A 17,860-nucleotide genomic window follows, 5' to 3' on the forward strand; every position below is an offset into this window, starting at 1 on the left:
CCTGTCACTTCGATCGGTTAGCTATGTGGTGTGGTACAAACCAATTTTTCACTTACCTGTCAGGAATATTGTCAAAAAGAGTATGACTTTGTGTCAGGAAATCTGTGTTTTATTCTATATTTATTTCCTATTTCTACTGTTGAAACTAAACAACAATTGTTTTTTGGTTCTGCTGACTTCTGTATTCCCATTGTTTGCAAGTAATACTGAGACACTTTTGGTGTTTGGGAGTATATTGTAAATTAGCTTCTGTTGTTCAAATGGCTATGAGCACTATGGGACTTAACTGCTGAGGTCATCAGTCCCCTAGAACTTAGAACTACTTAAACCTAACTAACCTAAGGACATCACACACATCCATGCCCGAGGCAGGATTCGAACCTGTGATCGTAGCGGTTGTGCGGTTCCAGACTGTAGCGCCTAGAACCGCTCGGCCACTCCAGCCGGCAGCTTCTGTTGTGCTGTGGTTGCTATTTGCTGTATTCAGTAATGAACTCCTCTTAGTACACTGTTTGTCAGATGTGTATTTTGATCTCCTTTGGGCCCATGTTATGCAGCTAGGAGTACTGAAACATTTCATTTGAGAAAACTGTAAAATTACAAGCAGAGATTTAAAATTGAAACTTCCCTGTTTACAGTATTTTGCTTCATGAAGGTAGGTATTGGCCAGCCACTCTTTCTCTTTATAATTTTACAATTTTTGCTTGTAATATTTTGTCTTTTAGCTTTTTGTAATAGTGTGTTTTGGACTCTGAGTGCTAGAAGGCAAGCTCTCTTAAACAGTTACTGAAAGAGAAACAGTGAGGAGTTGAAAAATAAATAACAGAAGAAACAGATGTTAGATGTGGTTATTTATGTATTATTGTAGTAGTAGTGGTGGTGGTGGTGGTGGATGGCAAAAAAGGGATTGTGAATCAATAGCTTTCATTAACCAGCTCCCTGTTGTGGACCTGTAGTTGTCTTCCATAGAACTGTATGCTTCTTCCATGTAATGTAGAAAGTTTTTGATATTTCCGAGAGCTATTAATTTTGTGTGTGTGTGTGTGTGTGTGTGTGTGTGTGTGTGTGTGTGTGTGTGTGTATCTGTCAGCACATCTGTTGCTCCTTTTCAGCAGTTGGTAAGTAGAACCATATTTTATCTCACTTTTGAGAGTGACGGCTATTCCGATGTGGGTGGATCAGGTTTATTCCCTGTCTTGTTGCTAAGGTGAATGCATGGACGGTTCCTATGATTAAGCCATGGCTGAATTCCTGCCCTATCCTCACCTTGCCCTATACTATTTTGTTAATGTTGTATATTTATATAGTATTTCTGTAAAGTTTCTGGAACGTCCAATACTATTGTACTAAATGGTTTATGGACAAATAGATAATTAAAATAAAATAATCTTATGTTGTTAGTATTAATTTTAGAGCTACGTATATTGAAATTAACTTTCATATAAATTTCAGTGTAGATTGCCTTGTGCCATATGTCCAGTTACTATCGTTAATATCTGATGATAAAGATGTGAAAGAATATCTTGAGAGAAGGCTACGAAGAGCCCAAGAAAGAAGTAGAAGGCATGGCTCTTCAAATACAAATGTTTCTGCAACTGTTACAACAGAAGATTTGCCACAGGTACTTTTATTTGTGTTTAAACTATTTGTATAAGGTACAAAAGTTGCTGCTAGATGTGGAAGTTCTATAAATTTTTATCTGTTCCTTATTCTTGGAATTGTGGGTACTTATGTGTGATACAGTAGTTCCTAATGGTTGTGTTAATTTATGGGAAAGTGACATTAGCAGTCATCAGCATGCAGAGTAGTTCATAAATGGTGTCTCTGGAGAAACATCAGTAATTATGAAAGGTTGTTGTTCACTAGAACTGACTAGATAATCTCCCACAAGCATGTATCAGTTTTTTGTAGGTTTGGAATAACTATTTCACATTGATATGCACAGGCAGGTGGCCTTTATAAAAATCTACATTCTGCTGTTAATATACAGGGTGATTCAAAAAGAATACCACAACTTTAGGAATTTAAAACTCTGCAACGACAAAAGGCAGAGCTAAGCACTATCTGTCGGCGAATTAAGGGAGCTATAAAGTTTCATTTAGTTGTACATTTGTTCGCTTGAGGCGCTGTTGACTAGGTGTCAGCGTCAGTTGATGCTAAGATGGTGACCACTCAACAGAAAGCTTTTTGTGTTATTGAGTACGGCAGAAGTGAATCGACGACAGTTGTTCAGTGTGCATTTCGAACGAAGTATGGTGTTAAACCTCCTGATAGGTGGTGTATTAAACGTTGGTATAAACAGTTTACAGAGAATGGGTGTTTGTGCAAAGGGAAAAGTTCTGGACGGCCGAGAACGAGTGATGAAAATGTAGCACGCATCCAGCAAGCATTTGTTCGCAGCCCAGGAAAATCGACTCGCAGAGCTAGCAGAGAGCTGCAAATTCCACAATCAACTGTATGGAGAGTCCTACGAAAACGGTTAGTTATGAAACCTGAACGTCAACTACCCGAGGCGATGGATCGGCCGCCAGGCAGCCCGTGACAGAGCACTTCATCACTGGCCTCCAAGAAGCCCTGATCTTACCCCCTGCGATTTTTTCTTATGGGGGTATGTTAAGGATATGGTGTTTCGGCCACCTCTCCCAGCCACCATTGATGATTTGAAACGAGAAATAACAGCCGCTATCCAAACTGTTACGCCTGATATGCTACAGAGAGTGTAGAACGAGTTGGAGTATCGGGTTGATATTTCTCGAGTGTCTGGAGGGGGCCATATTGAACATCTCTGAACTTGTTTTTGAGTGAAAAAAAAACCTTAAATACTCTTTGTAATGATGTATAACAGAAGGTTATATTATGTTTCTTTCATTAAATACACATTTTTAAAGTTGTGGTATTCTTTTTGAATCACCCTGAATATTTTATGTTTTTCTGTAAGTGTGCGGTGTATTGACTGGTAATTACTAAATCAACCACAATAAATAGTTTTTATTTGTATGGTGTTACTGTTACATGCAATATTGTCAAAAGTCTGTAATATCAAAAATTGGCTGTCATTTTATATCCACATTTTTACTTGAAACTTACTTTAAATAATTAATGTTCTTTTCAATGTACTGTATGTATCACATGAGGCACAGAATGGCTGCAAATGAATGAAGCAATAAAGAACAAAATTGCAGTATTATTAAGGTCCTCAAAAATAAGAACATTAGCCTTTGAAGTGCTATGCAAGTTACAGGAGATGGGATGCCAGCAGTGTTATTTACTGGTGATTTGAAGGTGTAGGATTATAATGAGGAAGTAGTGCAGTAACAGGTAGATGTTTAGGGAAAAGTTGTGCAAGATTATGGCCTACAATTTAATGCAAATAGACCTGTAGTAAACATGGCACTTGGTGTGAAGCAGCTGAAAACAGTACATAGCTTAAAGTACATGGGGACTGAATAGAAGAAAATGAAAAGAATGACGTAGATAAGTGAATGTGCAAGGAAAGTTGGTAGCTTTATGAGAAGCATGAAAGGAATGTGGAACAAAAATGTGTCCAGAAAAGTAAGAAGTGATACGCAAACATATATGCCAGTTTTGTTGTACACATTATAAGAATGGTTCATGAAGAGAATGGAGAAAAGGAAGTGTGAGCAAGTGAAATGAAGTTATTGAAAAGCCAGATAAAAGTAAAAAAAAGTGGAAAAGATGGGAACTGAAAATTTTGGAGAGATAACACATGAGGAACGCCTACAAGAGAAGATTGAGGAAAAATTGAATATAATGATATGATAGTGTTAAGTGAAGTTTGTGTGAGGAGAAAGGAGGTAGAAAATGCCAGAGGAAGAGTATGTGGATAAAGAGGAGAGCTCTACGTGCTGTGCTCCCCCCACTCCCCTTCAACACCAGCTTCTCTGAATTACATATGTGGGAATTGTTCTTACAACACAACTTTAGTTCAGAATTTCTTCTGGCCTCAAACTCTGCCAATCCCAGTCTCACTGTCACTACCAACACTGCCCCTACTTCTTCCTCTGTACTTATTGTACACCCGGTCTCCCTCTTTCTCCCCATCCAATCCATCACTGTGTGCCCACACACAGCTCCATCTGCCTGTGCCAAGGCAAACATGCCCGATTCTGCTTTCCTATTTTGTTCCCTTGCTACTTCTCCCTCCCAACTGTCAGCCACCCTTCCCTAAATCCCTCGCTTCCCCAATCTGCCTCTTTTATCCTCTTGCTAACTCCATCTGAATCAAGTGGATAAAGAGGAGAGCTCTACGTGGCTCACAGTGGAATGAAGGAATGAATTGAGGAAGGAATAAATTGGAGGGGGCAGAGCAAAAGAAGTGTGAGGAGAGAGTATTGAATTTAAAATGAGTGAAGTAGTGGGGAGCAAGGGTGGGGGTACTTGCGGGGCAGGGGATAACAGAGATTGAACTCAGAAGGACTTAGGATCAAATGATGTTTTGTAATGACAGTTCCCATACATTTAAGTATTGAAGCAGAGTATGTTTCGCTCAGTAGTGTGTTGTGCCACTGGGTGTTCTGCTTGTGGCCACTGGGGCTGTGGCTATTTGTTTGGATGGAAAGCTGGTTAGTGGTTATACCCTTTTGCTGTGCAGAAGTTATAGCACAGCTGTTATATGACGTAACTGCTTCACAGCTCCCCCCCCCCCCCCCCCCCCCTCCCCTTCAATACCAGCTCCTCTGAATTACATATGTGGGAATTGTTCTTACAACACAACTTTAGTTCAGAATTTCTTCTGGCCTCAAACTCCTGTGGCTGTAGTGATAGTAGGGAGACTTCTGTAAATGTTGTGCAAAAGTAATTAAACTTGCTAACTCCATCTGAATCAAGTGTTTCACGCCAGTTGAATTTCAGTGATGGTGCATTGAAGTGATGGTATTCTACCCACAATCCTCCATTAACACTTTTAAAGGAGATTATATTGGGAAATAAGTTGGATTTTATTAAGAGAGAGACCAGTTTTTTAATTGGAAAATCGCAGACACCTCTCTCCCACAGCTCCATTTTCAAACAATGAAAAATAATTATTTACATTTCTGCAGATGAAAACATAATTTGAAAGCACTACATTTTAAATGGTCTCCAGTTTCAGTGGGCTATCATTCCATTTTCTTATTGTATCTATTTATATGGATGTAAATGACAATTGTTTACATCCTATCACTGTGGTGTAGAGGAAGTTGATACAAAGTGTTTGATGAAGGACACTTGTTGTTCAAGTTTATGAAACTACAACAAATTGACCTACGGAAACCATCTAAACTACAGCGCCTATCCTACTCTCTTCATGCGAACTGTAGGTCCTTGAGAAAAAATGAACCAAACAATTTTGTACCAATTTTAATGTAGTTTAAGTTTGTACTGGGATAGGTTTTTGCTAGAGGTAATTTTGTTAAGTTATGCAAGAAAATGTTCAAAAGTGACCTCCAAACGCATCCCCCATCCCCAAACACACACAAACCTGTCAGAATCTGTAATATGTTGTTCGTGAGTTCATGGCAGTCCTTCTCACCATTGTATAAAAATTTGTGACTACTCGAATTTTTTGATATATTTGACCTTTTCTGGTCTTCATTGAATGGGTTATTATGCTACTGCCGTAGCTATTTCATTAACATCATTAATTCAAACTCTCCTGTGGCTGTAGTGATAGTAGGGAGACTTCTGTAAATGTTGTGCAAAAGTAATTAAATTTACAATTTGATTTAAACCTAACCTTTATAAACTGAGTAGTTTCATAGTAAGAAGGCCAGGCAAATAAAACAATTGATCTGTTAATTTTGTACTGTTAAAATTTTATGCTTGTAAAGTTCACGGAACTTTGAGGTAAATTTACACAAACATCAGTTCCACAATTTGTAAATACACGAGTAAAGTGATGTCATAGTAATAATCCAGTCACTAAAGACTGAAGGAGGTCAGACATGAGGAATAATTCATGTAGTGGTATAACGGAGTGCCGTGGACAATATACTAAAATTTCTGACTGGTAAGAGGTGAGTGTGGAAATGGGGGGAGGGGGGTGGTACATTTGGAGGATTGTTTTCTTTGAACAGTTTCAAAATAGCGGTCTCTAGCAAAAATGTACCCCAGCAGTTCAAAATTAAACTACATCAAATTTCCTACAAAAAAGGCAGTATTCATTTTTCTATAGGACGCATAGTTGTGTGAAAGAGAGAGAGAGAGAGAGAGAGAGAGAGAGAGAGAGAGAGAATATTAAAAATCACCCATGATGCACATTTACTATAGCTTGTGTGGTTTTTGTGTTCCAACTTGTGGTAGTTTCCCAACTTGACGGGGCCACACGTGTCTTGTATCAAATTGCTCATCTTGACTTCCTCTGTGGTACATTGTAAAGAATTGTTATTGATACTGTGTATATTCAAATGCCATGTGACCCACTACTCTAGCATCTTAGCATCATATTTCTCAGTGTGCTGCATAATGTGTGAAATAATATTGTCACCATGTGATATGTTTGAGGAATGACAAATTTTCTGTATGTCAATAGATCCGGAATCGTCTCATGAAAGAACTGGTAAGAGGATCTAATGAGGGAAAAGCAGCTGCGAAAGCTCAAAGTGATGCACAGGCAAAAGTACGACACCCAACGTATCATGTACCTGTGATGATTGACTGCAAGGCAAAGAGACCAAATATGAATATGGATTTTGTTACTGATACGGGTCCATCATCTTTAGTTGGAGCCTTAGGTACAACAGATTGATAGAGTGCTGATGATTTTGTGTGTGTGTGTGTGTGTGTGTGTGTGTGTGTGTGTGTGTGTGTGTGTTTTAGTGTTAGCCAAATAGTACGTATTTTAATGAATGTGTGTAAAACACATTTACCTCATAGGTTTTTAGCACTAGTGTTAAAGACTATGTTGACGAGCATCCAACTTCATCACAATCAAATTTAGAAAACTTCACACATCTGTAAATAATTATTATTGCAACATGTAAAAATATACTCAAGCATGTATAGGAAGGTACTCAGTAGCTCAATCTCTAGAATTGTTGCTATAATGTTGTCTGGTGCCACAGCACCAGTTCTCATTATTCTCAGTGTTTCAAACTATGGAAAATCCAGGATGGAATATAACAATATTTTTCTCAGTGTTTGTGGTACGTTACTGAGAAGATACACAGTTGAGCTCAAACATAATGAAGTGTCTTGAACTGAATGACCTCCTCAATGCCAACCAACATGGTTTTCGATAACATCAATCATGCGAAACCCAACTCACACTTTTTTCACATGGCATACTGAAAGCTTTGGATCAAGGCAGCCAGGAAGGTGCAGTGTTTCTTGATTTCTGAAAAGTATTTGACTCAGTACTGCACATACGCTTATTGTCAAAAGTAAGATTGTATGGAGTATCAAGTGAAATTTGTGGCTGGATGGAGGACCTTGTGGTAGGTAGGACACAGCATATTCTTTTGGATGTAAAGTCATCATCAAATGTAGAAGTAACTACGAGTGTGACCCAGGGAATTGTGTTGGGATCCTGCTGTTCGTGTTGTATATTAATAACCTTACAGACAATATTAATATTAAAATCAGGCTTTTTGCGGATGACAAAGTTACCTATAATGAAGTAATATCTGAGAGAAGCTGCATAAATATTCAGTCAGATATTGGTAAGATTTCAACATGTTGCAGAGACTGGCATCTTGCTCTAAATATTCAGAAATGTAAAACTGTGCACTTGACAAAATGAAAAAATGTGGCATCCTATGATCAACTCGTACAAATATCTGGGTGGAACACTTAGTAGGGATATGAAATGTAATGATCACATAGGTTCAGTTGTGGGTAAAACAGGTGGTGGACTTTGGTTTATTGATAGAATACTGGTGCCATCTACCAAGGAAATTGCTCACAAATCACTCATGCGACCCATCCTAGATATTGCTCAAGTGTGTGGAACCCATACCAGACAGGATTATCAGAGGATATTGAATGCGTACAGAGAAGCGAAGCACAAATGGTCACAGGTTTGTGTAATCCAGGGGAGAGAGCCACAGAGGTACTGAAGGAACTGAAATGACAGACTCTTGACAACAGACATAAACTATCCCGAGAAAGTCTGTTAACAGAGTTTCAAGAACTGGTTTTAAATGACAACTCTAGGGATACACAGCAACCCCCTAGGTATCGTTCACACAGGGATCGTGTGGATAAGATTAGGATAATTACTGCACCCACAGAGTCATTCAATCAATCATTCTTCCCATGCTTCATATGTGAAAGGAACAGGAAGAAATCCTAATAACTGGTACAATGGGATGTACCCTTTGCCGTGCACCTCATGGTGGTTTGCAGAGCATAGATGTAGATGTTCATGTAGCAAGCAGGGAAACAAATCAATTAGGTTATTAAGCACAGTAATAACTGCTATCACTTGTGGGCAAAATTTTACCTGTTGTGTTTATAAAGTAATGAAACCCAATTTTTTTAAAATTGTAAGTAATAGGAATTTATTTGATTCTTAGTTTTGACCTGAATGGTATGAGGAAAGGAGTAAGAAAGGATGAAGAGAAAGCATGAGAGAATGAGAGTTACAAATCAGAGAAATAATTGCTTTATTCTACAGTTTTATGGTACAAAACCTCAGTATAAACAATATTTTTTGTAAATTTGCTAAATATCTGTGCTTGCTTTGTTCACAAATATAAAATTTCAAGCCAGCGAAAGACTGAACTCTACTTGTAACATATAACTGACTGTGCATAAAAACTAATTGTGTTAATAATATCCCAACTTTTTTGAATGTTTGTCCCTGTGACTTATTAGTGGTAACAGCAAATGTGGGAACAGTGTTCTTTGAAACTGAAAAGGTAAAGCAGAACCTGAATAAGACATATATGCTTGTGGAATCAAAATTCACTTAAACTGTGTGTGTCTACTTAAATCTAGGCAGTGATTAGCATTATTGTATAAAAATGTGGCACACATTGTTTCCATTAATTAATCCTTCTTCCATACTTATTTTCTAATAAGAACAACAATGCAGTTAATTTTTAATTGTAATTTGTGTGGTGGTAAACCACTTAGCCAGAGAATTCAAAAACTGTACTGGATAGTAATTATTAACTTCATAGTCATTATCATAAATTATTTTATCATAGCTGTAATAAATCTTTACTTTACATGCCATAGCATTGAGTATATTGTTTTTGTTTATGACATAATCTGTTGTTTTTGGTGCTAGAATAACTGAATTTAACGTGGTTTGTGATAAAATGTTTTCTGCAAAATTGCCATAAATATCGTTAATGATATTACTTTGATCACCAAACTGTGGAAATTTCCTTGATCCATGTGGAACAACAGGTAAAATTTGTCGAAAATTACTGCTCAAAGCAAGTTTTACCTCCAAAACTTTAATGTGTATAACATTCATCTGTATACAGATCTTTAAATAATCTGTCTATAAGTTTCAATACTTGAGGTGGACACATGGAAACTTGCTCAATAAGAATCAATGAAAGTGAGTAGTCACTGTTTGATTTGTATTGATCACTGAATTTTCCAAAATTGGACTGGGCAGTTTGAACGCTCTACCTCTAATTAGAAGAACTGAAGCTGTACCATTAAAAGCTGTTGCAATGCAACAAAAATTCAGTGAATTTAATTTATGGATGGTTGCAGTTTGTGTGAATGTTTACCACAGTTAAGCAAATCACATTTGAGCCAGTGTAATGGTACTGAACTTAACAAATAACGTGATCAATTACAGTGCGCTGTTAACAGTTGTCTCTTTCATAAAATTCATTAAATTGTAACTCTTCATTGATTGGATCTAAAACACCTACTCCAGAAAATTCTGGCATTAATGTTTGAATAGGTAACCAAGTAATCAACATGTCAAATTATGACCATTCAAAATATCATCAATTTCTAATAGTGCTCTGGTGTAAGAAATTTCTTCATTTCAAGCCACAATGCTAAAGTATCTGCTGGTATGTTCAATGTACAAATTAACCCAAATAAATGATTCATTTTCTTTGGCAAATTCAGTTCCTTTGCTTCATTTAAAAATTCATGCCATTTATTGTCATTTGAAGCAATACTATGAGTGTGATGTGGTGCAGTAAATGTGCTGCAAACAATTCTATTTTAATTCATATCATCTTAAAATGATTTAGGGCCACAGATGTGGAATAAATGTAAATGAAAAAGTTATACTTCCCATTCAGTTACTACATATATGTGTGTAATAATTATATCACCACAACATACTCTTTTCTTCCATTTCTTTCAGCATCTACCTAAACATAGTGCAAAGAAATATCTGTGTAGTGGTAAACATTCACAGATGGATAGACTTCACTTAATGCAAGGAATGCTGATAATTTTTTTCACATTTTCAACTGCATCCTGTTCTTGTCCTACTCTGAAGTACACATTTTGTCTAGGTGGTAAATGAATATCAAACCTAATAACAGTATGCGACAGAAAATGCTTTGGAAATTCATAAATATGCCATACCACTTCAGTTGATCCAACTTAATGACCATTCACAAAATTAATCACTTCATCAATCTGATCTTCATTCCCATCTGTTCTGTCATTGCTTCTTCTATAGTTGCACTATCAAATCCTTTGTGTATGTATGTATAAAGGTATTCAACACTCATAACTGTAGTGCAAACTTCAACATTCACATGGCACTCAAATTTAGCAACTAAATGTGGATTGCGTGGTACAATGTAATAATTGTCAAGTGATTTTCCTTGAACATTAATACTAACGCCATTATCATGCTGTCTGTACAATGAATATCCATTAACTGATTGTCATGTGACCTTACATAAAATGTAGGGATTTTTTTTATACATTTGCAGTTTATACTACACACAGAATTTTTAATAAATTTACCCCATGGTCCATGCATCATGTGTTCCGCAATATATTCGTATAGTTTACAGTGTGTTTGAATAACTGAAATTCCTGCACATACGAATTTATCAATATCACAAATGTCTACTGTTTTATTGATTTCACATAAAGTGATTAAAATATGGGCAAGTGGCAACTATCTTTTTTTTAAATTCAGTTGTGTTAATGATTGTCTGAAATTCACCAAAAATATGTTTCATCATTACTGCATCAGTTAATTCTGTTAATTTAACTTATAATACTGGCACAATAATTTCTTGATGGGAATTAGCAGATTCGTGTAGATCAATGTTGTTAATAATTTCAGGTCATTTAGTATTGCAACTCATTGTAACAAATAATGAATGTCTCCTGAAATGTTGAGCTGTGGGGATTGCATCCAAATAATTTTGGTTTATATGTTTTGGGGAACTTGTAAGGTGATGAGTAATAATCCAATGGTCATTATGAAAAAGACACTTAAATTGTCTGTGCAAAACTATTTTTGCAGTCAACAAGAAAGTGAGAGAGAACATACTGACCAAAATTTTCAGTCTGCAACTCCATATTACCCTTTGTGGGCACTGAAAGAAAATGTTGCTACTTGCGAATTACTCAGTGGGTTCAGAAACTATGTCTGTAAATAAAAGTTTTAACTGACTGATATATTCCGTAAAAGTTTACACACACAAAATATAATAATATTGTCACGTAGAAGAAGGTGTAATTCGATGAATGACAAACACTAACTTCACTTAACGGAGGTTTATTCAGCACTTGGACATACAAGAGTGTGGAGCAAACTGCCTTCAGCCAGAACACACACAGTATATATACAGTTACAGAACATTCCAGTACAGTGATTCTTAACATTTGTGGATACTTCTAGAATGTACTAGACTTGAATATAGAAATTAAAATTTTACAGTCAAGGTGAGTTTTGAACTCACGGCACTCCATGCAACAGTCCAGCATCACAACCACCACACCACAGTGACCACTCCACTCAGCCTCTTCTGCGACATTGCTCCCTCCTTAAGAGAACAGCATCTTGGTGTTACATCCTCCTAGTCCCTAAACGAGTTATCGCTCCTGCATACTCTGACTCCCGATGACTGGTGCTCACCCTAGCAGTGATCTTAGAACTTCTTTTGCCGCTACGACCTTCATCACCTTTCCGCTTGTTGCCTTTCGCTGGAGCTTCGAATTTACTCTGGGTTGCAGGATCCTTATAGGGCTTCATTTGAAGGAAGTGGACCGTATCTCTGATCTTTCGTCGTCTTGTGTCGGGGTTGAAATCTTCAGTTTCGTAAGTAGCATCAGACAACTGTCTTACAACCTTATAAGGTCCAAAGTAGCGCATGAGGAGCTTCTCAGAGAGACCAACCTTCCGAACAGGAGTGAAAATCCAGACGAGGTCACCAGGCTGGTAGACAACAGGGTGGTGGCTCGCATCATACCTTCAGCGATCATTTTCTAGAGCCTGTAGCATGCGGAGTCGAGCCAACTGCCAAGGTTCCTCAGCTCTAGTTAACACCTGGCCGATGTAGTTGTCGTCCACGTCATCAGGATGTAACAGAAACACAGTGTCCATCGTCATAGTCGCCTCACGCCCATGCATCAGGAAAAACGGCGTAAATCCTGTGGTGTCTTGTTTGGCGGTGTTGTAGGCAAACGTCACGAAAGGTAGCACCTCATCCCGGTTGCTCTGCTCAACATTGACAAACATTGATAGCATGTCAGCCAAGGTCTTATTAAGGCGTTCAGTGAGCCCGTTAGTTTGCAGATGGTAGGCAGTCGTTATGTGATGAGTAATGTTGCACTGACGGTTTATCTCTGTCACAAGATTCGATTGAAACTCTTTCCCTCGATTCGTAATTAACAACTTTGGGGCACTGTGTTTTAATACAGTGTCTTCCACGATGAATTTGGCTACCTCGGATGCGTAAGCTGTTTTCACAGCTTTTGTAATGGAATAGCATGTCACGTAATCAGTGCAAACACCAATCAATGTATTACCACTAGCAGACATCGGAAATCGTCTGAGGAGATCAATTCCAACACAGTGGAAAGGCGTTTCGGCTGGTGGAATTAGTATGAGTTGGCCAGGTGGTTTCTGAGGAACTGCCTTTCTCCTCTGGCACTCTCGACAGTGCGACACATAGTGACGGACACTCCTAAATAAAACTAGCCATAAAAATCTCTTGCGGATTCCATTGTGTGTCTTAATAAATCCTAAATGTCCGGTCTCAGGTGTGTCATGGAATTTGTGTAGAACATCTAAGTGCATGTGTATAGGAATCACTGGTAGCCACCTCTTTCCAAACAGATCAAAGTTTTTCTTGCAAAGTAATCCATTAGCTACCTTAAATTGTCCTTTCACATCCTCTGACCGATTTAAGGCAAGCATAATTTGAGATATCTTGGTGTCGTCCTTTTGCTCAGCAGAGAGATCCTTGAGTGCAATGAGGCAGTCACTATCTTCATCAAAGTCTTGATGGTCTTGCACAGGGTTTCTTGAGAGACAATCCGCATCTTGGTGTTTTCTTCCACTTTTGTACACTATGGTAATGTCATACTCTTGAAGATGTAATGCCCACCTGGCAAGTCGTCCTGTTGGATCTTTAAGACCTGTCAACCAACAGAGTGAGTGATGGTCTGTAACAACTGTGAATGACCTTCCGTAGAGATACTGTCAAAATTTGCACATGGCCCAGATCACAACAAGGCATCCTGTTTCTGTAGTTGAGTAGTTTCTCTCGGCTTTTGTAAGTGTCCTAGAAGCATAGACTATAACCTTTTCTTTTCCATCCGAAATTTGCACCAGAACAGCATCGATCCCATACCCACTGGCATCTGTGTGTAGTTTTGTAGGTGCTCTCTCAAGTACAGTGTCAGTCGTCAGAGCTTTTTGCAGCACATCGAAAGAATCTTGTCGCGCACCAGCCCATATAAATTTAGCATCAGCTTTTAACAACTCTTGGAGTGGCCTGGCTTTGATACAAAAGTCTTTGATAAAAGGATGGTAATAAGAACATAATCCGAGGAAGCTTCTCACATCTTTAATACGTTTAGGAATAGGAAATTCTGTTATAGATGTCACCTTTTCTGGGCCTTGTTGCACACCTTCATTTGACACAAGGTGTTCAGGTATTTTGATTTCTTTTGCTTCAAAGAGACACTTTCTTGGATTAAGTTTCAGTCCGCCTTGTTGGATACACTTACGAACGGCTGTCAGTCTTTTTTTTGTGTGTTCATCAAATGTCTCAGAGAACATTGTCATCTAAATAACAGACACATCGTCCACTTCAGGTGACTTAGAAGATTATCCATTATCCGTTCAAAAGTTGCTGGTTCATTACGCAAATCAAAAGGCATTACCTTAAACTCATACAGGCCCTCAGGGGTGATGAATGCAGTTTTCTCATGATCAGCCTCATCTATTTCGATTTGCCAGTGTCCCGAGAACATGTCCATGGTGGAAAAAAAACTTAGCCCCCTTCAGACAATCTAGTGTATCATCAGTTCGTGGAAGAGGGTAAACATCCTTTTTAGTTATCTTATTAAGCTTCCTGTAATCAACACAAAAGTGCCAACTGCCTTCCTTCTTCCTGACAAGAACCACTGGTGACGATGATGGGCTCTGCGAAGGCTGAATGGTGTCATTCTTCATCATTTTCCATACCTCGTCGCGAATTATTCAACGTTCCATTGCTGACACACCGTATGCTCTCTGGCTTATTGGTTGATGGTCTCCAGTGGTAATCCGGTGCTTCACCATCGATTTGTCTAATTTTGCTCTTCACCTGTGGATTGAAGCATTCAGAGAACTCTTGAAGTGCCTTCTGAACTTCCTCTCTCACTGTCTGATAAACACTAGTGAAATCAGTTTCTTCCTCCATCAGAGACATCGATATGACGGTTGGAAGCCGTTCAAACTTCTTGCATGTAATTATTTTTTTATGCATTGTCTCGATATACTGGCACCATTTTATGAAGTTGTCTGCTGTCAGACCTCCTTCAACAGTAGGGCTTCATACATGTCCTCAGCAGCACCCTTCATGAGATGTGCAACCTTATCTTTCTCCTTCAGTCTAGGATGCACTATTTTACACAGCTCCAAGACATCTTGAATGTAGGATGCTTTAGTTTCTCCTGGATGCTGTGCCCTGCACTTTAATTTATCTTCAGCCTTGTACTTCTGTCATTGTGTGTCGCCGAAATACTTGTGTAGTTCCGCCTGGAATACTTCCCAGATTGTGAACTTCTCCTCATTGTTCTCATACCATTGTTTGGCAGTGACCTCCAAGTAGAAAAATACGTTAGCCAAACACAAGGTGTCATCCCATTCATTAAATTTGGCTATACGCTCATATACCCTCAACCACTTGTTTGGATCTTCACCATCGTCACCAGAGAACCCAGAAGGATGTCCCATGTGGTGGCACACAGCTTCTGTCATCGTAATGTCCTCTTCTTGTTCTGTCTCCGATAGATTGCGATCTGTTAAACATGGCTCGAACTCAAGTTTCTCGCCCCGTAAACGTCGGTTCTGTCGTGGCCTGATGGGAGCCACTGTGCTGTTGATAATGTGAACTATCGGGAGCCACTGTGCCATCGATAATGGGCGCTATCAGAAGTTCCAATACCTGGTACCTCCACCAGAATAATGTCACGTAGAAGAAGGTGTAATTCGATGAATGACAAACACTAACTTCTCTTAACGGAGGTTTATTCAGCACTTACACATACAAGAGTGCGGAGCAAACTGCCTCAGGCCAGAACACATACAGTACATATACAATTACAGAACGCTCCAGTACAATGATTCTTGACATTTGTGGATACTTCTAGAATGTACTTGAATCGAATATAGAAATTAAAATTTTACAGTCAAGATGAGTTTTGAACTCTTTACTCTCCATGCAACAGTCCAGCATCACGACCACCACACCGAAGTGACTGTGCCCCTCAGCCTCTTCTGCGACAATATCCCTAATAATTATAATTATAATTATAATTATGGTGTCCCTAATAATAATAATAATAATAATAATAATAATAATAATAATAATAATTCCCGTGGAGGCCCGGGAAAAGAATCGGCCTCCGGTATGTTCTGCCAGTCGTAAAAGGCGACGAAAAGAACAAACCACTAATAGGGCTAACCCCCCTTTTAGTGTGATTAGTTGGTTCAGGACAGAACTAAAGAAGCCTCGGACAAGCGCCGTCATGGTCGGGGACGACGCTTGAACCCTATGCCCGCCCACGATGGTAACGACACTGCTAGCCAACTGGAAAATGATTTAAATCCAAATAGAGGTGTTTTGCAGGATATGCTTCCTGCAACCACCCTAGAAGGAAAACAAAGACAGAGGATGAGATGGTCAGATGAAGTTAATCGACACCTCATGTTCTGTTATTACCAAGCAACAAACCTAGGAACCAACACAACTGGATACAGATCACAAGTATACACAACATTTATTACCAGAAACCCAGAATTAAAATTTTTAACAGAACAACGATTAGCTGATCAGATCCGTGTAATAATAAAAAATAACAGGATACCCCAGTCAGAATTAGAAAACATCAAACAACAAGTACAACAAATACTGGAACAAAAAAAAAAATGTGCAATCAGAAGAAGAAGAAAATACAGTAATGGACTCAAACATCCCAGAGCAAACAAACAAAGAACAACATGCACCAATTAAACAATCAGAGGAAAACGAAATCTTAAGACAGCCACCAGAACAAGCACAAATAGAACACGAAGTGACACGGATGTTAGATATACAAGAAAAATTTCAGCTAACATATATAGAATACAAAGACACAAATACAGACATTAGACCATTCTTGCGTAGACCACCAAATAACCCACAAGTCGAAACAACAATAAAAACTATCAACACAATCATACACAACAAAATAAATGAAAACACAACTATGGAAGAGTTACAACTACTGGTTTATATAGGAGCACACACTAAATATACACACTAGGCAGAGATCAGAACCAACCAACACACAGAAGAAACCCACAAAACCAGCATGGCAACACAGGCTACAGATCAAAATAGAAAAACTGAGAAAAGACATCGGACAGCTAACACAATTTATAAGAAATGAAATCTCGGAAAAAAAACGAAAAAAGTTAGGTAAAATCTCACAACAAGAAGCGACAGAGCAATTAGACGAAAAGAAGCAGAAATTACAAGCATTAGCCAAACGACTCAGAAGATACAAAAAAAGTGAAAATAGAAGGAAACAAAACCAAACATTCAACACAAACCAAAAGAAATTTTACCAGACAATAGATAACACACACATTAAAATAAACAATCCACCAAACATAACAGACATGGAACACTTCTGGAGCAACATATGGTCAAACCCAGTACAACATAACAGGCATGCACGGTGGATACAAGCAGAAACAGACACATACAAGATGATACCACAAATGCCTGAAGTGATAATTTTGCAACATGAAGTCACCCAAGCAATTAATTCTACTCACAATTGGAAAGCCCCTGGAAATGATAAAGTAGCAAATTTCTGGTTAAAGAAGTTCACCTCAACACATTCACATCTAACTAAATTATTTAACAGTTACATTGCAGACCCATACACATTCCCTGATACACTTACACACGGAATAACATATCTGAAACCTAAAGATCAAGCAGACACAGCGAACCCAGCTAAATATCGCCCCATAACATGCCTACCAACAATATACAAAATATTAACTTCAGTCATTAAACAGAAATTAATGACACATACAACACAGAACAAAATTATAAATGAAGAACAAAAAGGCTGTTGCAAAGGAGCACGAGGATGTAAAGAGCAACTGATAATAGATGCAGAGGTGACATATCAAGCTAAAACTAAACAAAGGTCGCTACACTACGCATACATTGATTACCAAAAAGCTTTTGATAGTGTA

At 38.3% G+C, this 17,860-nt stretch overlaps 1 protein-coding gene across 2 annotated transcripts in view; it reads left to right on the plus strand.

Annotated features, from left to right (window-relative positions):
* The window catches only part of LOC126412351 (gamma-tubulin complex component 2-like), a 188,021-nt gene that overhangs the window by 26,934 nt on the left and 143,227 nt on the right, over positions 1–17,860 (plus strand). For both annotated transcript variants that reach the window (XM_050081904.1, XM_050081905.1), the window contains exons 3-4: positions 1,453–1,621; positions 6,530–6,731. In XM_050081904.1, the coding sequence (XP_049937861.1) occupies positions 1,453–1,621; positions 6,530–6,731 (371 nt within the window). The remainder of the gene's footprint in view (positions 1–1,452; positions 1,622–6,529; positions 6,732–17,860) is intronic.

Source organism: Schistocerca serialis, chromosome 7 (assembly GCF_023864345.2).
Source record: "Schistocerca serialis cubense isolate TAMUIC-IGC-003099 chromosome 7, iqSchSeri2.2, whole genome shotgun sequence".
NCBI lineage: Eukaryota > Metazoa > Arthropoda > Insecta > Orthoptera > Acrididae > Schistocerca > Schistocerca serialis.